This window comes from Hippocampus guttulatus, chromosome 10 (genome assembly GCF_054856545.1).
Source record: "Hippocampus guttulatus isolate MCC_2025c chromosome 10, RoL_Hgut_1.0, whole genome shotgun sequence".
Lineage (NCBI taxonomy): Eukaryota > Metazoa > Chordata > Actinopteri > Syngnathiformes > Syngnathidae > Hippocampus > Hippocampus guttulatus.
In genome coordinates, this window is record NC_141270.1 from 5081638 (window position 1) to 5107091 (window position 25454).

The 25454-nt window shown below is 43.3% G+C and overlaps 3 protein-coding genes across 4 annotated transcripts; all 3 read right to left on the reverse strand.

Annotated features, from left to right (window-relative positions):
- Window positions 1-74: 74 nt before the first annotated feature.
- chata (choline O-acetyltransferase a) lies at window positions 75-7190 on the reverse strand. 2 transcript variants are annotated; one of them, XM_086121665.1, is made up of 15 exons: window positions 7045-7190; window positions 6249-6325; window positions 5958-6149; window positions 4862-4980; window positions 4536-4589; window positions 4289-4463; window positions 3892-4069; window positions 3634-3803; window positions 2705-2805; window positions 2494-2616; window positions 2066-2188; window positions 1846-1987; window positions 1041-1103; window positions 849-953; window positions 75-749 (listed from the first exon to the last, which is right to left on the reverse strand). In XM_086121665.1, exons 2-15 carry the CDS (start codon window positions 6294-6296, stop codon window positions 423-425), a joined length of 1920 nt encoding a protein of 639 aa, XP_085977791.1. In that variant the 5' UTR covers window positions 6297-6325; window positions 7045-7190; the 3' UTR covers window positions 75-422. The 2 variants fall into 2 exon arrangements, with proteins under 2 accessions (XP_085977791.1, XP_085977790.1); XM_086121664.1 differs by having other exon boundaries at window positions 816-953.
- Window positions 7191-8265: 1075 nt separating this feature from the next.
- On the reverse strand, window positions 8266-11593 carry slc18a3a (solute carrier family 18 member 3a). The gene has a single exon (XM_086122714.1). It carries the CDS (start codon window positions 11347-11349, stop codon window positions 9778-9780), a length of 1572 nt encoding a protein of 523 aa, XP_085978840.1. The 5' UTR covers window positions 11350-11593; the 3' UTR covers window positions 8266-9777.
- A 7631-nt stretch (window positions 11594-19224) lies between these two features.
- Window positions 19225-24826, reverse strand: rgra (retinal G protein coupled receptor a). The gene is made up of 7 exons (XM_086122541.1): window positions 24625-24826; window positions 24189-24345; window positions 23173-23294; window positions 22422-22575; window positions 22236-22353; window positions 19946-20059; window positions 19225-19397 (listed from the first exon to the last, which is right to left on the reverse strand). The coding sequence occupies exons 1-7, from the start codon at window positions 24701-24703 to the stop codon at window positions 19254-19256; spliced, it is 888 nt and encodes a 295-aa protein (XP_085978667.1). The 5' UTR covers window positions 24704-24826; the 3' UTR covers window positions 19225-19253.
- Between the last annotated feature and the right edge of the window lie 628 nt (window positions 24827-25454).

Below are 25454 nucleotides of genomic sequence, written 5' to 3' on the forward strand. Positions count from 1 at the left end.
TCCTCAAAGTGATGTGATGGAATAGTCCCCCGTTTCTTGACAACGAGAAAGTGAAAACAGGCACCAAGGACAAGTGAATATTAATAAGTTTAATAAGGAGAGCCTCTTTATTGTCACAGCTCACTTGATTAGCAGACATCAGCCAGCTGGCGCAAGTCATTTTCTTTCGCGGGCCACATAAAATAACGTGGCGGACCCGGATCTGGCCCCCGGGGCTTGACTTTAACACCTGTGACTTAAGCGGTGCAAATGAAGCTCACCAAGCAACACCCTGTAGCTCCACTTACAACTAACTGTTGTAAGTTACGGCACTTATACGTCAAGGGTCCACTGTATTGATGTTAAGATATTATGGCATGTACAGCAAGAGAAAAAAAACGTGTCTTAACCAGCTACGGTATTTTGTAATTATTATAATTTTTTTAGGCTTTACCTCCAGCCTGCAGTTTAGTCTGGCTCAGTGTCTTCGCAAGGTCAAGTACCGGTGCTTCCGGGTTCTTGCTCAGGTCAGCCGACATCTCGGTAGGACTCTGTCTGGGCTCACGGGTCTTGTATTTCTGACACAAATCCCTCATGTCTAACAGCCCTTGCTCCAGACTTTTGACAAATTCTGATGAGCACGTTTGTTGACTCTCCCGAAAGCTTGACACGCAGAATACGAAATGGTCCGGTTGAGGGTTATAGCACACCCCGTATCCGTTTGGGACCACAGGTCCGTAGCAGCAGAACATCTCAACGGTGGTAGAGACCTGAAAGAATGAGTGACAAGCTCATTGACTTAATTGAATGGATTCTCCACAAACGCTATACAGTACCTGACTTGTGGAGAGAATGAACTCGTGACTGACGCGATAGGCTTCGTCTCGAAAGATCTCCGGCTTCTCCATCTTCAGGTCTTGCGCCATCTGCCGTAATCCCAGTAGGTGATTGTCTATCGCCAGCCCCATGATAGCCTGGAAAAGGGAAAACGACACCACGGGTTCATTTTGTTTTTCTTTGTGATGCTAATTCAAGGTAGCGAGAGGAATCGGATAGCTAACCAGGCTGGAATTCTTTGTCTGTGCTGTTACAGCAGCCTGTAACAACTCCATCTTCTTTGCATCCTGGTGGTACAGAGTCAGAATAAGTGCAGTTCATGGTTCGTGTACCCGAATCAGTGGCTGGAAGGTTAGGTTCAGAGCTTGAGTTCATGTTTTCTGGTCCGATTCTGTTTGTCTTTTACTACCACGAGTTATGTCTTTGTCCAGGGTCAGACTGAATCACTTTCTCACCCGGACCGAACCGCCCTTAGTTTGTTTTGAACCACACCATCAAATTTGCTATGGTCAGACAAAACCTACCACACGAGTTTGACAGTCCAGTTTGTCTGCGCAGTCAGTCATCTCGGTCTTCAATTTTCAATTCCAAAAGCGCTTTCGTTGAGGTGGCACTTTGAGGCAAATGAACCTTTCCTGGTCGTGAAAGACAATCGCCTTGAATCCGAAAGGTCAGTCAGGTGGGATTGCGTACGACTTTTGCACCGGGAATGCGTTGTCATGCATATTTGTGCAGATGGCCCAGTGGGGGGGAAAAAAAGGAAATAGTTTCGAAAGAAGTCCAGAATGAACAATTGCGACACTGCCGTTATACAAGTTTGCACTCCCTTGTGTTCATTGGGAAGTGGTCTTGTTCAGGATGAAGCAATACCATTGAAACCCATGTTATATAAAAATGACCACACACGTGAGTCAAGTCATGTGATTCAAGTCGCCCATCTCTGATACGGGCCACTTCCCAGAGTTTGATTCAAACCGTGCGGATGTGAAAGCGTTGCGAGTCTCGCGTCAACCCTCCTCCCCCTCTTACGCAGTTGCGCACATTCCCGCCGGTCATTGCTCGAACAAAGACTAGGGCCTCTGGCGTGGCCGAGCGAATGTTGTCCACCCGGCCGTCCTTAAAGCGACGTATGGAGGCACTCTCGTAGGTGGAAACGGCTCTGCCGTGACATCTGGACACACGGAGAGAGTGAAAAAGCGTTAGCGAGACATGTCAGTCTATCCTACGCTCTAGCTTATCTTTCTCCGACCTGTAGTAGGCCAACTGAAGAGCCACCTGGATGAAAGCGTCTGGACTCATTTTCAGCCCCTTGATCGTTTCTTTCCCGTAATGGTGGAACTTGTGGACGTTCACCTCGAGATTCTTGACAAGCCTTTGCGGACAACATTGCCGTTAGCTCAAAGCATGCAGCGTATTTCACGAATTGTCGTCGTCGGCCCCGGTTTTATTTACTCGGTTGTAGATGAGGTGGAGGTGGGAACGAAAACCTAACGAGCAAAGACAAAAACATGAGAAAATGGGCACAGGCAAAACCAATGAAACAAAAGAAAATCCAATCGAAACGAAATCAGCCAAAACGTGGAACATGATAGGTAATCGTTGCTTTTTCTCCGTATTGGCCTGCCAGTCACTGGCTCCAGCTCATTCGCAAACCTTCGGTAAAGCATAAAACCAAACCTGTGGAGTCTATCCGCGGATGAGGCGACGAGTTTGTGCACCACCCTGGTACATTTCCAGCGGAGTCGTCGCGGAGCCGGCAGCTCGCTCCCACTTTCAGCTGGGACCGGCTTAGTTTGGCAGCTCCACAATGTAGCCATCGATCAGTCAGAACACCCAAGTCTGGCTCTCTAAAATGGCTTCCAATTTAATCTTAGAGTTGAATTCTTACATGTTCTTGAGAAGGTACTCCGTGCACTGCACCAGAACGATGCCTTCAAATGCCGAATGCTCGCACACAACTCCGCAGCAGCCGTCGGCCCCTACGACAAACTGGCACAATGACACAGTTTTCAGAGCGACAGCCTCCATCGGGACTTGCAGACCAAAGAATGGAAACTCGGGCGAGCTTCTTGTGGAGCGCTGAAATGTCCGTTATACAATGTCCATAGTAATATTGTGCTCAAGATCGTAATATCCGGGTCCAAGACTTGCCTGAGACCAGACCTCACTGAAATCAAGACTTGTAGGAGTCGAAAGCCGTGTCAAGACCAAGATCAAGACAAGCCGAGACCATGACCATGACCAAGATCCTCAAAAGCCGTCTTAAAAATCATGACAAAGTCTCACTTTAATTTAAAATTTCTTTTAAATAGATTTAACAGCACAGGAAACAAGAACCTGAGTTACAATTCTTGGTTGTGTTCATCATGGGGGTGGGACAGTGGCTTAGAAGGAACCAAATGCTTCTTAATTATTATCACACGAATTATGTTGAAGAATCACAGATCGATCAGTGGTAGTCTTGACAGGTTTAGACGGACAATCCAGAATCTGTCCAGCCTGAGACCGAAACAACTCCCAAGACTTTTGGGGTGGAGCCTTTGAGACCAAGACTTTCAAAATGTGCTCTCTTTATGGTACAAACTGAAAACCAGAGCATCTGGTATATGCAGATGTGTATGTTTGGCCGATAGGTGCCCCCTCTAGCTTGTTGATTCATTCCAAATCAAAGGGAACATTTGAACTGACTCTCTTAGGGACTAATTAAAGGGTTTCTCTATGCTTTCGGTTCTGTGCGTGCGCTCTTTGTATCATCAGACACAATCCAAGCACACTATACCGAGATCCTACTCCTGACCGCCAATGACCAGAACAAACCTGCATGCTCTTATCGTACCACCGGTTGCCCCCGTTCGCGGCCGCTCCTCCCCCATGCAGCATCAACAAGGCCCGGGCGGAATCGGTCCGCTCGGTTTTGCCGCCATCATCCAGACAGACCAAACAAAGGCACCGCTCCAACAGGTCCAAAGATTCTCTGTTGGTTGACTCTGTGGAAGAATGACAAGCGTAACAGCCAAATGTCGTGATCGTAAATGCAGCTAGCGACGTCATTTCCAGTGAAAAGTAGTTCGGTACCTCTGATGAGTTCGCCGCGGGCCTCCGCCCACGCCGTTCGGCCGTCGGAGGTGAGAAGACCAATCGGCGGCTGCCGCTCATCTTCATCGTGAGCCATTTTCACGATCTTCTCCAGCTGAGTCAGGAGGTCTCGGTCGTTTAGACGGCGGGAATGGATCGCCACGTCCAGGACAAAAAACTGAGCACAGGTTTGCCTCTCATCACAATCCAGTACTTGTTCTTGATGTTTCGACTAAATTTATTCTGGCCTTGTTTGACGTCTCACATCCCCCTGATTAATCCCAAGTAAAGTATGTTTTAGTAGGCTTTTCCTGACATTTTACGTTTTCCATCAGAAGCCTGAAAGTTTTGCGCTAACATTGAATGGGAAGGAACTCTTATGGGTTTTCCATCTAACCTGGTTCTTACAAGCCACAATGATATGTTCCGGCATCGCACTACTGTTGTCCACCACAAGCGTGTCTCTCTCACGGCCCGGCAGACGATAGGCGCTGAAGATCCGATAGTACTGCTCCATACAAAGGGCAGTTCCCGCAAGTTGACCTCGGGCGTAGTCCACAGGTAACGTACGTCTGCGCACACCCTTTCACAAGTTTGCACGGCATACATTGACCCCTTGTGAACTGAAATCTTCTCTTACTTACGCATCGAGCAAACTTTTGTACTCTAGAATTCCAGAGATCAAGTTGGCAGCAAACCTACAGGAAAGAAGAAGAAACAACACACCGCGGTAAAATCTTTTCAGGTGACCGAATGATGCTGCTTTCATGTGAAGACGTTGTACCTAAAAGTGTGCTTGTGCAAATTCTCATTTCATCTAGGTCATTTTTTTGTCTCCGGGCAATGAATCAATCGCAACTCGACCGTTTTTGTTTGTCTTCTATTCATTTACTAAACTTCCTAGAGAAAATGGCGTCAAAGAAGTGCACATCTCGACAAATCAACGATCCGTTACTGTGTTCACGCACACCTCAGAGAATCGACCGGCGCTGTGAAGTTCTGGTGTGGAAATACCATGGCGGGGCTGGAGTTGACCGGCAATGCCAGTCTGTTGTTGAGGTACATGTCATTCAGCCAGTAGTCGTACACCTGCGGAGGTAAAGTGAAACTTTCACTGTCATTGCCATTGTCACCCAAATGATTACCGTATTTTCCGTATGATAAGGCGCGTCGGAGTATAGGGTGCATCTTCAATGGCCTATTTCAAAACCGTTTTCATATAAAGGGCTCACCACATTTTAAGGTGCATAGAATAGAAGCTACAATAGTGGCTGCGGTTGCATTATGCATCCACTAGATGGAGCTACGCTAAAGGGAATACAATGCAGTACAATACAGCTTTATTTATATCGAGCTTTCACAACCGCTGCAGCTGGAACAAACAAAGACCATTTAAAGTACTACAGCCAAGAAATTAGAATATTCATCCATATATAAGGCGCATCGGATTATCAGAATCAGAATCAGAATCATCTTTATTGGCCAAGTATGTACAACACACAAGGAATTTGTCTCCGGTATAACACGCTGCATTAGTATCATCGTAAACAACAAGACGCACTGTCAGCTTTTGAAAATGGAATGCTTTTAGGTGCGCCTTACGGTAGTTGAAATCAACACAACCAGTTTGATCCAGATTTAGTTGTCATACTCAAATAGAATGACAATTTCATTATTAATACTCAAGCAGCAAATTGTTCCTGTAACTCGGCAATTCTTTGGTAAGATGAAGTTGCTATGAGCACAAATCAAAGGCCCTAACACTACAGTTAAGTCAATAAAATATGATGACACAAGTTATGATCTGTGAAACTCATGATCCCACTTCTTATTTTTATACAGTCATCATACAATATTGTATTCCACAATACTGTACACACACTACAACAATCAACCGTCTTGCTGAGTAATGACAGCGATGTTCTCTAATTGAATCATGTTCTGTATGTGGGGGTGGGAATAAACTATTTATCTCCTGGGAGCGCTTTGCATGGCAGCAACCTCCCTTTGATGTATGCACGTTTGCGTGGTCTGCATAATGCGCGAAACAAGTGCACTCCGTTTACCCAGTTGGCCATTTTCTCTCTCCTCTCCACCAGCTTGCATTGCAGTAACTCCCCCAGGCCTCCAGGGGCGCCAAAGTGCTTCACAGCTTCCTGAGTTTTTAGGAAGCACTCCTCAGTGAGCAGGTGTTTCACGCATCTCAGGTACGTGTCCAAAGTGTCTTTTAACGCCGGAAGTGGCAGTTTGGGTAAACTCTGAGTGGGGGGGGGGGGGTTGGACACAACGTTTCAATAATCAAATGGTAACTTCATATCATTTGAAAACTTTGGCAAATGATAAAATATCATATTCACATCAGTGGTTCTGGAATCTTTGGAGGGCTCTTGTTTGAGAAGCGACATGTTGCTGGTGCACCAGAGCAGTCGATTCCCTTTATTTAAAAAAATAAAATAAATGGCCGGCTGGCACTCATACAGTATAACCGATGCAGATATTGTATGTGTTTTTATGAGGCATGTATTTTTTTATTTCAAGAACTTCTAGCATATTATCACATAACAATAACGCAGCAAAATAGAAAAAAAATGCAATAAAAACGCAACAACACAATAATAAAAGACAAATTTATTACCTATATTTCTTTTAGTCAAAATAAAGATACTATTCATAAAAATGTGAAATCATGCAATATAAAAATATAACACTAATTGATTAATAGGAGTAGAAAGTATTTCAAAATAGGAATAAACAAATAAGAAAACTGTATATTACTACTATTGCTATTTATAAAAATAAGAACAAAATATATGATAATATATTTATTTTTTTTATGCTAAAAGAGGTATTGTCTTTGTTTAGGGTGGATATATTTTTAAATGTACTGCTAAACTCTCTCTCTCTCTATCCATTCATCTACCCCTTTAGTAAAACGGCTCAAAAAATATATTCTTGTTTGTCTTTTTATCTTCTGTGTGTGTGTGTCTCAAGTCTAACCCGAGTTGTCGTCGTTTTGCTGTGACGAACGACTGACACCTGTTTATCCCGTGCACGAATCAGAAATGCGATGATCGATGGTCGCCTGGCAAATCTCAATCTCAGCCTCAACCATAATCCAAAATACTTTAGGAATTGAATGGATAATTGTCTTACCTGTGAGGACAGAAAAAGCCGCTTCCTCTTACTCAGGCTCCAGTGAGAGGTTGAAATTTGTTTCTCTTCATATATATACAGTAGATATAATTTTTAATTTTTTTGGAGCATCCTTCATCCAAAGACATGGCCAAGAAGAAGCTCAACTATTAAGTCCCTCACTGTGGCTCCGCAGAGATGCTGACAAGGGGGGTGGGGGAGGCAGATGTGTGTGTGTGTGTGTGTGTGTGTGTGTGTGTGTGTGTGTGTGTGTGTGTGTGTGTGTGTGTGTGTGTGTGTTGGCTACTGGTGCCAAGGCTCCTCCCTGAGGTCCAGCGATTCGCCAGCAACTTTTATTTCCCCGCATCACTCGTTCACTCCACCGTCACCATGTCATACGTGTCTTGCCAAATAGTCCGTGTGCAGACTCATTCGGTCTTTGCAATTTTTTATTTTATTTTATTTTTTTAAGACGCATGCAGGTCACAAATCTCATTTGATTCGTTATTTCCCCCGTGAAATATTACATTCTGCCGTTTTCTGACCACTTTTGTGTCCATTTAGGCTCCGATTTTATGTTGCGTTTCTCCCAATGAATGCAAATTTAGGAAACTATTGAGAGGGTTGAATACATTCAGTGCTGCAAAAAAATGTTGACCACTTTGAAATGATCAATTTGAGTTTGCGTAAAAGATGTTTGAATAAAATTAATATTTTTGTTTCATTCTCGAAACTGATGACCACATAACTTCCAAATTCAACAATAATAAATACTACTTTTAATACTCAATAGTGTGAAGAATTTTTTTTATGTACTTTTTACTAATTATTAATTAAACCTTAAAATTGGAGTTTCCCAACCACTGTGCTGTCTAGGCTGGCGATATTTTGCAGTAAACTGAACAGTTCAATGCTCTTCCACTAGGTGGCAGATAGTTAGCCTAACCTGCCGATCCACCTGTTGCCATTCAGCCAGCAGAATGAGTTCAATTAATCATAATTTCAATCTTCATACTTTAAAGTGACATTTTTATTCGTTGGAGTGCCGTGAGATGCTGCTTTGGTTCAATTATGATTATGAAACACTGTCATAAAGCACCAAGGCCATATATCTAGCATGGCTCTTAGCTAGCATGCTAGCATAATAATAAGGATCTGAGGATTCTGCCCGACAATGTCAATATATACTTTTTGTGATTTTGGGGGGGGGGGGTTTAAAAAAAATTATGCACCTTGGCTCAATAAAGTTTGGAAACACTATTTTTAATGATTCTTGAGAACAAAGCGATTCACATAATAGCCATTGAACGTCTGTACAACAATATACACGTATGTACAGGAGCAGATCATACATTGAGGCTTTGCATTCCGTGATTATGTCAAAAACAAAAAAAGACGCCAAAAATAAAGATATTCAGGGACGCGCACGCACGCACACACATTATTTTTGCGTAATTATCAAGTTCACAGCGGTGCAACTGAAAACATACATCACACATGTGTATTCAAATGATTGACACCAACAATCCCTGAATTGTAAACTCAGACAATCACTTTTTTTAAAGGCCACTGCATAGCTATCTCTCTACTGCGAAAAGCTGAAGCTAGAAGGACACAATTGTACATTTGGCACTTAAATTTCAAACTAAGTGAAATGAACCAAATCCGTATTTACGTTTTTTGGTTTTTTTTCTGTTTGTTTTTTTAATATGTGGAACCTATCCGTAGCTGCTGGCGAGAAAACTCACCGCATATTGTTTTGCTCTTTCTGCAACGTGCTAAAATCCCTGGCTAATAGGAAAGTAGTAATTGGTTTCAAGAAAGTCCTTTGAAGTGAGGAATCTCAACTGCGGTCACATTTTTGCATGGGAGGAGTTACGTTGAGCATGGGTTGTTAGCGGAGAGAGCCCACTATTCACAAGCCCCGCGATTAATAATGGAAATCACCCCTCTCAAAAGGTCAATTATTCCCATAGATGGCACAAGATGGCCGCAAAGCATGACCTTTGTCCAGCTGAAGCTCCTACTCTCATTTCAACAAAGTTCCTTGGCACCAAGATGCCACAAGATGGCGGCCAAGAACCACTTATGTCTGAGTGAAGCTTCTCGACTCATCTCAATATCGTCTCTGAGCACCAAGAAGCAAAACTTAAATATTAGCTGAGCACAAAAACAGTCAAAGTGAGTTAAAAAAAATAAAATGCAAATTTGCGAAATCTAAACTGCAAATTTGCAGGGTTTCGCTGTTTTTACATTGAAGTTTTTAAAAAAAATAATCATAACTAATTAAGCTAATAAAATTAACTGGACAACCCTGATTTGAACAGGTCAGTGATTCGCTAAGTGGTACACTGGCTCCCTCTAATGGTATGTAAAGAATCACTTAATTAAAGACTTAAACTGCAGAATAAGATAGTAGTTTGAACATTTTTTTTCTCAATCCATTTCAGTGCAGCTCAGTTTATTAAACGTTGAAGTTCAGTACGTTTGCATTTTAAACTTAACAAATTTGAATTGAAGTGCATTTTCCCCTGTGTTCTAGAGCAGCGCTATGATCCGCCTTGCCTAAATGTTCTGGTCATGATGGTGGTACTTTGAGAGCTAAGTCGTTTTAGGACGTTGTCGTCGTGGTCAACGGTTCGAGAACCAAATATGCAAGCAATTCCCCTAATCGATATTTTAAGAGCTCGCAGAGGGGCTCGTCGTCCTCGGTCGCCATCACCCGCGAATAGCGAGCGTTTCTCGATCGTCCCTTCACGCGCACTCCCCACCCGAGGATTCCTCCTCGGAGAAGGATCGGCGCACGAACGACTCGATGCCGTTCTCCTCCATGGTGGCGCACAGGCCTTTCCTCTTCTTCTCCTGCTGCTCCATCTTAATGGAGGCGTAGAGCCCCGTGGCGCCGTCCTCCAGCAGCATGTTCCTCTCCGAGTGCGAGGGCCTCATCTGCGCCACGTTCTTCAGCAGCAGCAGGGCGGGCGCGTACAGCACGTTGGCCAGGCCCATGCCCAAGTTGAGCTGCACGAAGCCCAGGTCGTGCACGATCTTGCCGGCGACCACGGGCCCCATGGCGTAGGCCACGCAGTAGGAGATGTCGGCGATGGCGTACACGCTGCCGTACACGGACACGTAGCGCACGTCCACCAGGAAGCCCAGCGTGGGCAACAGCGCCGTGTCCACGAAGGCGATGCCGAAACAGATCCCGCACAGCGGGATCATCAACTCGCCGAAGTTCTTGCACGCCGGCACCGTGCAGGAGCTGGCCCCGATGAACACCATGCCGATGGCGCCGTAGAACCACTGCAGGTGCGGGTACTTGGCGGCCAGCTTGACGGTCAGGAAGACCCCCAGCACGTGCGGGAAGAAGGCGGGGAACCACGTCATGCCAATCTCCCACTGGCTGGAGTGCATGGTCTCCTCCATCCAGTTGGCGATGGTGGGCTCCAGGAAGGCCAGCGGGATATTGCAGATGGTCAGCGCCCCGGCCACCACCGCGATGTACGGGTCCATCATCAACCGGTAGATGGGGGTGCCCACCGGCATGTTGGCCCGCTCCCGGTTGGAGAAGGGCTTGAGCACCGCCAGGCACATGACCCCGTCCGCCAGGCACACGGCGGCCAGGATGAGGAAGGGCACCCGCTTGCCGGCGAACTGGTACAGAACCCCGCCGAAGGGGGGCGCCACCAAGCTCCCGAAGGAGATGAAGGCCAGCGCGATGCCCAGAGACCTGCTGCGCTCCGCCTCCTCCGTGTAGCGGTCGGCGATGAGCGCGATGCCCGACGTGTCCGCGAAAGCCGAGCCGATGCCCTGCATGCTGCGCGCCACGAACAGCGAGGCGTAGTTCTCCGCCAAGGCGAACATGAGCGTGGACAGGAACATGATGCTCAGGCCGATCACCAGCGGGATGTCGTAACCCACCCGGTCGATGAAGGTGCCGCTCAGGGGGTTGACGAGCAGCTGCACGATGGCTTTGGAGGCGAACAGCACGCCGATCTGCACGTCGAAGTTGTCCCCGGCGGGGGCGTGCCGGTGCGCGGCGGTGGCGTTGCTGGAGTTGCCGTGCGTCGGAGACGGCGGGACCAGCGCGTGCTCGGCCGCCTCCTGCAGCTCGTGCAGGTAGTCCGGGATGATGGGCACGATGACCATGTAGAGCATGTTGTCCAGAAGCAGAACCACGCACACGATGACCAGGATGATGCGGTTCTGCCGAGCCGGCTCTTGCATGGCGGTGCCCAGCTGCTTAGTTCTGTCCCCCATCTGGGAGAGTTTGGAGGCGGCCATTTGCGCCAAATTGGGAGCGTGTCCCGTACTTGCCTCGGGCTCCATTCTTTATTTCTTTACTTTCAAAGTGGGCAGTCAACGGAGAATCGCAACTCTTTACTTACAGGTTTCTTTTTTGCGTCTCAACGGGGAACTTCTTCTCTGTCCCCGTCCTCGCCATCCTCTTCTTCCTCCCCGCAGATTTTTTTTTTGTCCTTGTCACTCACTGGTTTGCAGTCATCGCTTGACAGCGAGCGGGTTCCCTTTGTAGACGCACACTGCGAAGCTTGTTGACTCCCGCGGGTGAAGGCTCCACTTGGCTTCCCCTCCCATCTTGAGAAGCGAAAGTCAGTGACGCACGATCCTTTTATGCCAATTAAACACGCGCGCACGTCGCTCCCCATGCAGAGCCACGCCAAAAATTTATAAATTATCATAAAGGTGCTTCCCCCTGGTTCCACTTTAGACACAAATGTGGTTCTTTAGAGCTTCATCGAGGTTTTTATTCCAGTATTTGGTGCTTGATCGATAACGGGGTAGGACTAGATACGTTTTTTACTTCTTCCTACTCCCTTGAACATAATAACTGTGTTGTATGAAGATTGATTTCTTTCTTTTTTTATCTACCTTATTTTCTGTCAAATTATTACTGTATATATGTTTTATGTTCAATAAACAAACCAAACCAAACCAAAAAACTATAAAGAATGGGTGCTAAATACTACCCGGAAGCACTGAATTCCCAACACGTATTTGCCAAAGATTTGTACTGTACGATTTGTACACGTATTTGCCTGTTTATTCATTATGATTATATTTTAGAGTTCACTTGGTTGCTTTAAAACGCACGTTTCCGATTTCGATTTAGCATCCGCATAGATTTTTTTTTTGGTCTCGCACTAAAGCAAATCAAATGTGTCTTCTTCATGTTTCTTTGTCGATTTATTTGTTCTTTTCATTTAGTTGGAAAAACATGACCAAATTTGAAAGGAAGAAAAAAAGCATCTAAAAGATATTACAGCCCCCACTCGACCACCAGCAATTTGAACAAACGATAAAGTCTAAAATAGCACAGTGAGACACATAAAACTGTAAGACCACAATAACAGAAATAGAAATCAAATAGGTAAGACTTTGTGTATTGTCATAATGAAATGTAGCGGAAAACATGCGTAATCATATGACGGGAAATTAGTTGAGACGGTTTTCACATGTTCTGAGCTTAACCATAAAAACCCAATCATCTCGATTGTCAAGTCAAGTCAACAGTATTTATAGAGCACTTTCAAACAGCCATCGCTGCATACAAAGTGCTGTACATGGAGCAATTTAACATGCACAATAAACAGTAAGACAAATCGATTGTCGGTCATTCATTGGTGAATTTGTCCTTGAAGAAATTGTAACTTGTGATATTTAACAACAAAAAAACCCCATGCAAGAATGGTGTTGACCTACATCATTCCAAGTGATGAAATTTTAAGTGTGACACTGAATAGCATCTATCCCTACTGATAACCACCGAACTAATATACATGCACTATGAAGGTTAATCATTTTTGGTATTATCGCTCCATCTAGAGGTGCCTTGGTGCATCAGCAAAGTACACTACATTTGTGAAACACTGTCATCCAATGCGTCGTATCGCAACTTCCCATTATCAATTAGAAGACTCTCAGGGCATGCCAGCTAACAAAAATGACATTAGTAGTATCAATATTGAAGTGATTATCTGGTCTCGATATACTCACAAATGTACTTCATCGAACGCAAAACGTTTTGTTTTCTGTTGTATGAATGGCATCGATTGAAATGAACCCTACTGCCATCTAGTGGAACGGTATTCATTGTTCTTTCTATCGAGGGGCAGAGATAGAAGACTAAAGATACGTTATTTGTTGTTAGTATCGAAATCACTTTCGGACGAATTCAGTGAAATTGAACACATTTCCAGAGAGCAATAATTTCAACCCACTGTACTGCGAGCTTGTTCTTCTATCTATGCCAGAGACAGAGAATAATGAACAATGAAATGCCCAACTCATACAATATCTACATTAAAAAATAAATAAATGTAAAAGTACGTTTTAATAATGCTTAGTTTTGCCCGGTAATTTTAGAGGGAGTATCTAATATTTAAGCAATATGTACAGTAGTTTCCATTCGTGAAGTCTTGCTTTGATGCGTTTACTTCAGCTCTTGACTGACGTGTGGGGGCGGGGGACACTGACATCTAGTGGACACAAAAGGAAATGATCGACATCTTCCCCCCCCGCCCCCCCCTCGAAAACGTGGTAAACAAGAATCCTTCTTGACATGTTTACGAAATGAAACGTCGACATCAAGATTCTTATTTTAAAAATATAGTTAAAACGTACGACAATGTATTATTCCTTAAGTATGACTCGAGCAAATTTGGCACTGTGTGCAATATTTAATATTGGCCAGCAGAGGTCCGCCCTTTCCCTTAATTGTTTCTTTCTGAACAATTAAGCCTGCACACCGCTTTCAGTACAGCCAGACATAAAACATTTAAACCGCAGAAATTACATTTTGGTTACATTAAAATGTTGTTCCCTTTTTAAAAAAAACTCCATAGTAATGCTGTATTTGTGTCTAACACTTTTATTTCATTAGAATCACTTGTAATAATGTTTTTCACCATTCATATTCTGCCTTAAATGGAATCAAATCAGCATATACCGGCCATCTAAAGTACCTGTTATTAACCTTAAATTATGTTAAGATGTTCTAGTAGGCTTTCTCTCTCAATTTGGCTTTCTTCAGTTCTCATTTAGTTACTTCGTGACAGTTGCTTATGTCTTTAGTTACTCGAGGACTGTGTTCACAAGTAACACATCAAGCTCAGAAGCTCGAGTAAGCTTTTCCTTACGTTTTTGCATGCTTTGCTTTAGTTACTCAGTGACTATCACAGTTATAGTTACTTCCTTACAAAGTGGAGTTTTGAGCTGTTGAGAATAAACCAGCCACATTCAAAATTTTAACGGGAGTCAGCAGACAAAGCACCTCTTAAAAATCTCAAATACATTTCAGCTGTTCCAGTTGGTTTAACTTTCGAATGCTAATCTTCACATTTGATCATCACCTTTGAGAATGAACTTCAATGGACGTTTTTCACATTTCCTATATAGTTGCAAAAATGCATTTGGTTTGTCCAATGAGTTGATAATTGCTTTAAAAAAAAAATTTTTTAGCGTCACCGATATACTTTTTACATGACAAAGACATGCACAAATAAGTCACGTTTATGTAAGGGGCACTAGTTTTTAAGCTGTTTGACCGCTTTGCCACGGCCGCCTTTCATTCAACATGAATGTGGCCTCTTGTGTTGTCCTTTCCTCTCGGGTCTTTGTGTGACGTCGGACACGTTAAATCCAGCCAATGAATCCAATCCAAAATAAGGGGATCAAAATTTTGTAGTTTTATTTTTAGACGACTTATTACGTCAGTCACCATCGATAATCACATTTATTTCCCTTGGCGAGCATTCTGTAAGTGGAAGGCTTAAGCAACACCAACCCACACACATGTGTGCGCACACATGGACAAATACATTTTTTAAAGTCATTTTGAAGTCATTTTACATTTAAAACCATATTGCATTAACAAATGCACTGTAGAAATAATTATCTCTGTATATTCATTGTACAGTAACAGTAATTTCACTTTTAGTCTTGTTTCTCACAAGTATCTGTACTTTTCTATCGGACAAACCAAATCCTGATGTAATCAAAAAGCAGTGCTATGTTGAAGTTAGGGGAGGCGCTTTTTGTAGCTAGGCCATAGCCCTGTCTAATAGAAACTAAGTGCTTTTGCACCACTGTGTGGCATCATGATGTCAAGAAACTATGTTTCAAGTGGGGGGGGGGGTTCTATTTGAAGGGCCATAGCCATGTCTAATCTTAATGTAGTATTGTGTCGTCACCTTGTGGAGTCATGGTGTCAAAGAGCTATGCAAATGTGAGGGGAGGAGCTTTTATTTGATGGGCAAGAGCTGTGTCTGATATAAAAATCATGATTTGGCGCCATTAATTTTGGCGCAATAAATTCTTATTAAATAAGAAGTGTTCAATTGGGTCTACGCACGCACGCTCGCACACACACACACACACACACACACACACACACACACACACACACACACACACACACACACACACACACACACACACACACACACACACACACACACACGCGACCAATTCTGAGTTGTGGTGGGATCAACTTAATATTATTTTCCGTGTGTAGTTTTGTGGCAATTCTGCTCTGATCTGATTTGAAAGTAAGCCCGGGAGATTCAAGATGGACATGTAATCTTGTACGCTGGCCAAAGTATTAATGTCGAAATCCCCCAAACCAGCGTAGTCAAATGCCAACGTCAGAAATAACCCTGGCTTTACATGAATGGTTGCACAATGAAAACCGTGTGTGTGTGTGTGTGTGTGTGTGTGTAAATAGGAAGTGGGTTTCATGTAAACAAGCACACCATCCAAAAGTGATGCATGTCCGTGTGGACAAAGGCAAATTCTTATCGTATCAGGTGGTGAGTTTTCCACATATTTTACATTCCAGCTGCAGCAGATTTTGACACAATTCTTTTTTAGAATTAGTGAACAAGTTCACGTCTGCATTGCCGTGACTACACCCAAACCATCGGCGATATGGGATGCAAATGGGATGATGCCTAAAATGGGATGGAAGGACACAGTGTTAGTGTTCGTCATGCCACTGAATACGTTTTTCCTCCTATTGGATAGCAATGACCAGTTAAGGTTGCATCTGATTGATAAAAAGTCTGATAAAAGCGTTCATTTGTCCATTTTTTTCATTTTCTTATTGTGTGTCTGTGTGTGCATTTTTGGTTTTGTGTATCTGTGACCGGATCTTTTTTTTTTGTTTTTATGTTGTGTATTTGTGTGTGTATGTGTTTGGTAGTGTGGTTCTGCGTTTTTGCATGTTTGCATGTGAATGGGTGTGCGTGTAGAGTATGTGTGAGTTTGGTTTTGTTTGACTTTGTTTTTGTGGATGTTTGTTTTTTTGTTTTTTCAAAAACATTTTTTATTTTTGCATGCGTGGTTATTGAGTGTACGTTTCTGTTTGCGTGTTTCTTTGTCTTTGAGAGAATTTATGTCTGTCAGCTTGTGTGTGTCTTTTTGCACGTTTGTGTGTTTTCATGTTCATTTACTGTCTTTTTTATCTTCTTGTGTGTGCATAAAATTGTGTGTGTGTTTGCTTTATGTGAATGTCCGTTTTTGCGTGTGGGGTTTTTTTTTTGCATTTGTGTGTGTGCATAAAATGTCTGGTGTGAACAGTGCGGTGCGGGTGCTCAACGTGAGCGGTTTAATGAATTAAAAGAGTGATTTCTAAAGAGCAGTGACGCACAGCCAGGCCCACTTTAATCCAGATTACACGGAAACACTAATCCTGTAAGAATACTCTTTTTTATGGACAAATAATGTCTCCCCCCCACCTCCCTAATGTGCAAGTTTAATTGTTACGCGCAGAGATGAGATGCATATACCTTCAGTGTATGGGGGCGGGAGTGTTACCTGAAGGGGTGCGCTTGATTTAGGTGGGCAGGCAGCAAGTGAGCTATATTTTGTAGTCGTGCGACAGAGTACATTTTTGTCACCTTGCAATTTTATCCGTGTGGGTTTACGACACCATCTTGACGCATAGTACGTTAGCACAAACCGCAATGTTTGCCTGCTAGCCAACAGCCAGCAGAAAGCTAGTCAAAGGTGCCCCTAGACATGGCAGAAATTGGCCCATACCAATGACAAATCAGTGCACTGTAGCGACATTTTATTGGGAGCCCCCCCAACCGGGTCCCATACTCACTGTTGCTGTCTAGTGGCTACAGGGGGGCTCCCGAGGAAGGCAGAAATTGTCCTATATGAGTGACACAAACCTACACTGGAATTACATAAATTGAAGGTGCATTGCATTTTTTTTAATGTGTTCGGCCGTGTGTGTAATTTTCCTTGATTTAAGCACAGTGTAAATTTTGAAAGGGCGCATCATGTTGCAGCGGCTGAGTGAGATCTTACTTGATGTTAAGAGTTCCCAAACCAATAGCAAGTGAATGAAAACGATGGCGCAGGTCATTACATAACGACTCCGACAGGCTGTCAACAGTTAATCTTCTTAGCAACACCAACCGGGGGTCTTCCCAATGTCTGCCGCAACTATGGGGTGTTATTATCTCCGACCTGCACTTGACTGTAATTACATGCATGTCGCATTTTCATAATGTGAGTCTCTCATTGGGGTTAGCATGGCGGTGGGCGGGGGTGGGAGGCAGATGGGGGGGAGATTGCGAAGAAAAAAGGACACTTTATTTGCTGTCAGGTTAAATCAGCTTTATAAACAGAACATAGATCAGGGAGGAACAAAGAAAACGTCATGAAGAAAAGAATTTCCCATCTGGAGAGCAAAAACTATGCCAGACTGAACACATATGATGCTACGAATGATGTACAGTGGAAACCGTAATGTCACATGCCCCAGTACTGTGCTACAAACTCAAGTTGTGGAACAATAACCCTCAGAAACTTGCACCTCATTTTCATGGTCCCCACAAAAAAACGTGTTTCTGATCCCAGTTGCTGGATCGCTGTAGATTTTGAGCATATTGGGTTACTTTTACACACATCCAATTGGGCTCCTATATACCACAAAAAAGAAAATTAAAAAAACAAAATTGGGTCAAAAAGGATCAACTCAAATTTTTTTTTTGGGGGGGGAGCGGTGTTTATTTGACAATTTTGTATATTTTAACCCTTTCCTGCACCCTGTAACTTGATAACACGATAAACCGTCCACTGTAGTAACCGCTGTCCCTCAAAGGGTTAAATATTGAAAAAATATGAACCATGATGCTATAGTCCGCTATTGTGTTTGTTGTTACATAGAAACTTATTGAGCTTCTATGCGAGTCTGTAGGCATGTGGGTTCTAATCTGTAGCTGTTGACTAATCTCTGATTTGTGGCGGGGGTGGGGTGGGAATACTGGGGGCAGGGGGGCACCCAGGGAATAAAAGTCTTCTTGTGTTTTCCAAGATTATTGCAAATTCTACACACAGATCGAGCGTGACCTTCGGAGCGTGGCCGCTCATATGCGGCATGCACCCGAAAGGGCTCGTTGCGAAAATAGAGAGGAAATAATATCGTGCGGTGCTGGTTTATTTAGTGGCATCAATTTTGACAATGATTCATCAAGTGTGAAAGTATCACTGCCCAAGTACAGTTCAGTTGTCTTTAACTTTGAAATTCAATACATTTGCAATTACAGTAGTTTTTAAGAGATGTTTGTTTTTCAACAAATTTTGGGGCTATATATATAACTCTTTATTTTTTATGAAGAAAAAAATCCACTCATTAAAACTAGAATAACAACATAGTAATATAATGGATAAATGCTCAACCCGTATTGTTTTGTGTTTTTTGTTATTGTAAAGTGTCCTTGGGTGTCTTGAAAGGCGCTTATAAATAAAATGTATTATTATTATTATTATATAAATGTTACATTTTTTTCATAATAAAATTGAATATTGCATCTATCATATTTCAACTTTGTAGTCGTAATTTAAGATTCATTGATTTACGAGGATGGCGTACCGATTGGTAAGAAGTGACCCGACAGTGTCCCAATTTGAACAGGAAGGGCCTCAAAATGAACAGGAAGTGACCCAAAAAGTACCCCAAAATAAAAAGTCTTCACTTGAGTTTTTTTTTAAAAAGAAAGAAATAAATGAATTCAGTTCGCCATCGATGATGTTTCACAACTAAAATTACTAATGAACATGAGGGACACTGCACGTTACAGATACGACACACACAGTCCCACACACAACATAAAACAAAGCACTTTCACTTCTGTACCTGTGCGAGAGAAAACCACCAGCACCACAAGCGAATTGACTGTGCAACATTGGCAATGTTAAGTTTATTTGGACTTGTTGTCAATTTGAGGCACTTCAATCTTCTCCCCGGTGAGGAACTGCCAGATACCTCCTCGGTAGTTCTCGTTCCCCAAAGCGTACAGGAAGACGTTGAATGTGGGGGAGGTCTTGGCCAGGATGGGAGCCATCTGTGGCGCAAAGGAGTTCAACGTTTTGAATTAATTCAAATTCTGTAACTATGTGATTCCCATTCAGGTAAAGTAATAAATAGTTGTGGACCAATCATTGATCCTTGAGGTACTCCGCAAGTGAGCCTCTGATGAAATAATATTCTTTATTCCTTCTCTTTACCCTGTAGCTTTCTACCCATGAGTAGCTAACGTCTCATATTTCTCCCAGTTTCTCAGTAATTGTCTGTGAGCAATAGAATCACACACTTTCTGCGAGTTGGTATACAAACCAACAAGAATACTCATTTTAATTTGCAATTGGAATTTCTTCCACCGTTGGAATTACTACTACACTAGGTGGTACTGTTTTCCCCAAAACCACGTTTTCATTCATTATTTTAGGTATTTATTTTAGTAATGAGCAGATTAAATTGTTACACCCCTTGCATTGTTCTTCAGTTTAACTATTTTTTTGGTTTTACTGTTGCTGTAAGTTGTACAAAAAGTGTATCGAAGACAAAATGGATTCGAAAAGTGTGAGTATTGCAATGGGTGGATGCTCTTACCATCCTAAGCTTGGGTGAGACCAGGTTGGCATTCTCCACTGCGGCATAGAAGGCCAGAAGGCCGTAGGGGCCCCAGCACAGCAACATGGTCTTAAGGGGAGTATTGGGGTTGAACTGCAGAAGGTGACAACACTAGTTAGAACCAAACCTCACACAAGACATATTATTAGGTACCCTGACATATAACAAGTGACAGGTTTCTAAAGCCTTTACAAAGCATTAATTTACAAAATTATCAATTAACAAGATTCTTATGTGAAGTAACTATTTGGGAAGCTATTTTTTTGCCCACTGTTATCGTTCTGATGCTGCATTTTTAAATGGCTAATAAAAAGGTTTTGGAAAGCCCTTATAAATCTTAAATGAATGGTTATAAATCAAAGGTTCACTATTTGGCAGGCTATTTCTAGCCCTATGTCGCTGTTGCCTGGCTGATTCTGATTCCCAAGTTTTAATTGCACAAAAGAGTTTATAACTGTGTTATAAAGCATTCAGAAACATTAAACTGTTATAATCAGGGGTTCAGTGTTAGGCCAGCTACTCCTTGCTCAATGTGTGACAGCCATCTCTGAACCTGACTGCATGAATAAATTGCTTGGAAAAAAAACCCGAGAGAGTTCATTATAATACTATTATGAATCAATAATAAACCTGCAATAACCCAGAATTCACTATTTATTGCTAACAATAAATAATTACGTCCAGAAGGGCAATCTTATCAAAAAGTGGTACTGACATCGCAGTCATCTGCTGAGTAAAAGATATGAATGAAGAATGAAAGCGGGAGTACAGGATTAACCCTTGAGAATATCTCTCTTTATGCTTGATCATAAATCCTACTGCTAATTCATTAGCCTCACTCCATTTCACGTAATCCACCATGCCAGGAATTCACTCCAGCCTTCTATTCCTACTCAGTGACGGTACACTGCATTTTATGACAATAGTCAGTGAATTCCAAGCAGAGGGTTTGATTAAAACGTGTAGTTTCCTGCTAGCTAGGCTGCTAAATTTACGCCTCCAGCCAATATAAAGTATTTCATAGGCCACATGTCCAGGCAACGTTTAATAAAAGTATCTCCAACGGGACAAATCTGGATCAGCGAGCAATAACCTCATGTGATGAAAATCGCTCACGGCAACTAACCGGGTTGACACGGCCATCACCCCCCTGGTACACGCCGCGGCACTATTGCGCCGTGCTTTTGTTTTGTTTTTTTCCTCCCCTTGCACGCGCATCGTCGGACTTGGGCTTCTGTCCTCATTGCGAACAGAAGCACTGGGTCATGTGTTGATGATGACCTACATAATGTGTTTTGTGGCTCTCAACGAGGCGCGCCGGAAGAATGTGTGTGCATGTGTGTGCATGCGTGCACTAGTCTTTGAATTCCTGCGTTTTCTCCCGCTGAGTCACGTCGGATGAGTCGGGTTTGAGAATTCCGCTTCTGTTGGCTGCCATGTTCTAAATTGCAAGCGTGTCACATGCGATTTTTGTGTTTCCACTGTTTCGTAGTGTTTAGTGCTTAAAAAAAAAAGTAATTAAAAAAATAAAAGCAACAAAACAACAATTAAGCAATATCACACAAGAAGGTTTGATGTTGTTCCAACTAACCTTTTTGGGACTGATTCAGTTACTGGTTCGGTCATTGTTTTCCAAAATAAAAGCAGATCTTTGCAAATGTCTTATTTTGATGAAACACAAAAGTTACGATGTCTTTAACCCTTTCATGCACCCCATAGCCTGTTAACATGATAAACTGTCCACTGAAGTAATTGCCGTCCCTGGAAGGGTTCATTCAACAAGTACTCAATTATTAAAATAGTTGTCGGCTGATTTTTACATGAAAAGTTGTCGATTTAATCAATTCATTTCACCACCTCTACACAGTGAAAACAAAAGTTGAGTGAACTAAAAATTTCCCTTTTTGATACATTTTAAGTTGGGCAATATTGCTGATGTGAAATTTGGCATTCCCCGCGTTTTACCGAACGAATTGTGCCTTGTCTTGTCCCCAAAATGTAAAGATATGAGTGTAAAACAACACAGCAAATAATTTTGGGAGAAAACAACATGCTTGCTTTGTTGTGCTAACAAACATTCTTGCCATAAATGTCAATAATGGAGATGTTAATGTTGTTCCAATTTAAATGACTCTTTTTGCCCCAAGACAATGTTGGTTGTGTACTCGCAACCACTCCAGGGTGTATCCCATCTCCTCTCTGAGTAGCTCCTCTCAAAAGCACAATGAATACATGTTTAACCCTGGTTAATGGTTGTCATTGTACTCACCTTGGGGTTTCCAGTCTTCTTGAATTTCTGTGCGATGGACTGGTAGGAGGACATGACAACAAAGATCTGGATGGCCATGTTGAAGACGCTCATGGGGATCAAGTAGGAGACATAGTTCCTACGCGGACGCAGTGGAGGTCAGTGCCACAAACACGAGAGCGCGAAATTAGAAATATGCGTCAGTACCGGTCGCCCTTGCTGTAGTCCAGAGTGCAGCAGGTCCTGAGGGGCTCGTAGTCGTACTCGCCCCAGCCGATGAGAGGCATGGCGGACCAGAAGGCGGTGAAGAGCCAGATGAAGATAACCAGAGTGATGGCGCTGCTCCACTGCAGCTTTGTCCCTGAGGAGGACATGATTGCTAAGTAGATTCTGTCCGTTGTGCGGAGAGGATTGATGACTCAAAATGGCGCCCGTGACTTTCTTGACCTTGATGTTCTATATGCCACCCCCCCCCCCCCCCCCTTGCAGGTCTCTTTCGTGGAATGATAATTGAGCAGATGTATCCATCCGTTTACATCCTGAACCACCCTCCAAAGTGACGTCAAAGTGGCTTTTCCTTTCAGCCAGCCCTCCATTAAAAGTCTCCAGGTGGTCCAAAATACTGCTGCTTTTAATCGAATAACTTGCATTTGTGAAGTGCAGTTCTGTTGTATTTAACTTTAATCTATAATACCTTGCATTTAATCATTCGAGTTGCTTGTTTCTCTCATGCATTTTTATTTTATTTTATAATTATTTCTTCATATATTTACCCTTTTATGTGTCATGTGACTTGGTGATATGAGGGAAGCCAAGTATTTGTTTTTTAGGACTTGGTGTCAAAATTTGGCGTACCACCGGCCGCATTGACACTGCTTTCCTCAGGATTGGCGCGCGCGTTTATGTTCCACGTGGAAACAATAATTTCATGGCTGTGTTCTTCCAGGGTGTGACTCACTTGTGCAGTACTGGTGATATCTGTCCCAGGCGATGGCAGCGATGAAGTGGATGCTGGCGAGAGCCGTCACGAAACCCTGAAATCCGTGAGTCTGACATCCCTCCGAACCATACGGCCAGTACCTGGAATACATATTATCCATGTCAGTCCATCATTTTACACAACCTCTTATCTGAGCTAGCAACCGAGGCAGAATATTTTCACTATTTACTAAATGGAAGAGGAAGGCAGGTGAACGACTCGTAGACCTCCCACCTCCATAATCTACACTCTCATGATCACGGTGACCGCCTCCCGATGACAGCATGGAAATAATGCAGTAATGCAAGGCTATTAATAATTCCTAGCCGTTGCTGTAGCTGCACGTTAAAAACAAGAGTTAATGTTTGTCTGGAACTAAGAGAGTATGTATATCTTGGAGATACAGGTGTGCCATAAAAAAAAAAAAAGTTTCGCTTTTTATCGGAAAAACAAGACAGCATTAGTTGTTATGAAGAAGTCATGTATTTTTCATGATATTTTTAAAAATATATGCGTACAGATCTTGGGAAAAAACAAAATTAGGTTACATGTTGCATGTTATAAATAAATACTTAAATCTGCACATGCCGAACACAGAATATTCAACTGTCCACTGTCATAAAATTAATTTAAAAAAAAACAACAAGTTTGATTCAAAATTGAAATTGTTTTCGTGTCGGCGTGTTTCCATAGCTATGCTGAAGTTGTCAACTGACTGACAAAGCAATGTTTAATTCGCTAACATTCACTTAACATTTGTGTCCGATCCCTTTTAGCTTTTAGCTTAGCTTACGGTGCCGTTCAAACTGTCCACACAAAAATATTAAATGCCCTTTAAGAATAAAACCCATACTAGCACCTGTATTTTAATGTTTGTGACAATCTTAAAACGTTTATTTTGAGGTTGCCCTCTTTGTCGAAAGTTGGAAAAGTACAATCGTGGCTAAATGGGCGATGACGACAAGTGTGTGTGGGGAGAAGCGCGCGAAACTCACCTGAGGAAGCTGGAGAAAGCCGCAACGGTGGCGTTCATGGAGATGCCCATGTCGGCCATGGCTAAACTGAACACGAGGAAATTGCTGGGGGTCCTCAGCTCCCTCACTTTGAGGAAAGCGGCGATGGTGACCGCGTTTAAGAAGAAGCCCATCAGACCTTTGAAGTGTGGAGGGGCGCGGGGAGGGGATGTGGGGGGGGGGGGGCACACACATGATGACAACTGTCACTCGGGGACAGCGCGCACACATTTGCGGGTCGTCGGATAGTAACAAACGATTGCGCACGCAAGAAAAAAAAAAAAGAAAACAAACAAACACCCGAACGGTAATTGCAGAGTATGAAGAAATGGATGACACGCACGCGCGCACCCACGCCCACTGAGGGTGAGCGGCCACGGGGCTTTTTGCGGCCGTCTGCCAGGCGCAAAAGACTCACCCTCGACCATCAGACACGATCCCAGGGAAAAGACGTCAAACTCGGAGAAGCCCTCCGGTAAAGGGTACGACGAGACCATCCTCGGAGCCGATTTGTCAACAGCTTGTCACACGCACAAAAGCCAAACGCACGCACACGCACGCACACGCTCGCCTCCTCTCCGTCCGACTGTTTACGCGGTGCCTCGGCCTGATTGGAGGGCGCTGGCTTTTTAAAGGGCCATTTCACGTGAAAAGCACGCCGTCGATTATGTAAAGCCACCACCCTCCTCGCGTCGTGTCGCCCCAATCCGCGCAGGAATGCCTTAAAACCGCGCAACTCTTTAGTCTAAAGCGTATTTGCCCTGCGCCTCGGACAGCAAAGCCTCTCAATTAGTTACACAACGAGCCTTTTGTGTGCGCGGGCTGGCGGCGAGGATGCCGAGGAAGGAGGCAGACGACGATGTCAAACGGCGAGCCCTCGAAATCTAGAGATGCGCACAACAGGTGTCCGCAAACGGCGCCGTTCTCGCATTCAACTGCCAAGACGGCGATAAAGAACAAAATGTGGAGAATTCTTCTCTTATCCACCAGCAAATTACTGTATATAAATCTTCCACCTCCTCCCCATCCAGGAGTCATGCATTCCAGATGTGACTTAATTTTTTTTTACAAGGTATAAAAGGATAAGACGGGTTCTCTTCTTCAAGTAAGATAACTGTAGTCATGTGTTTTCAATCTTAAAATGAACAGTCACGTTACGCAAAAGTTACAGAAATTAGACTTTGACTCGCCATGACAATGAGGCACTCTAAAGCAGCCATGCCAGCGGGCCTCGGGAATGGAAGATGT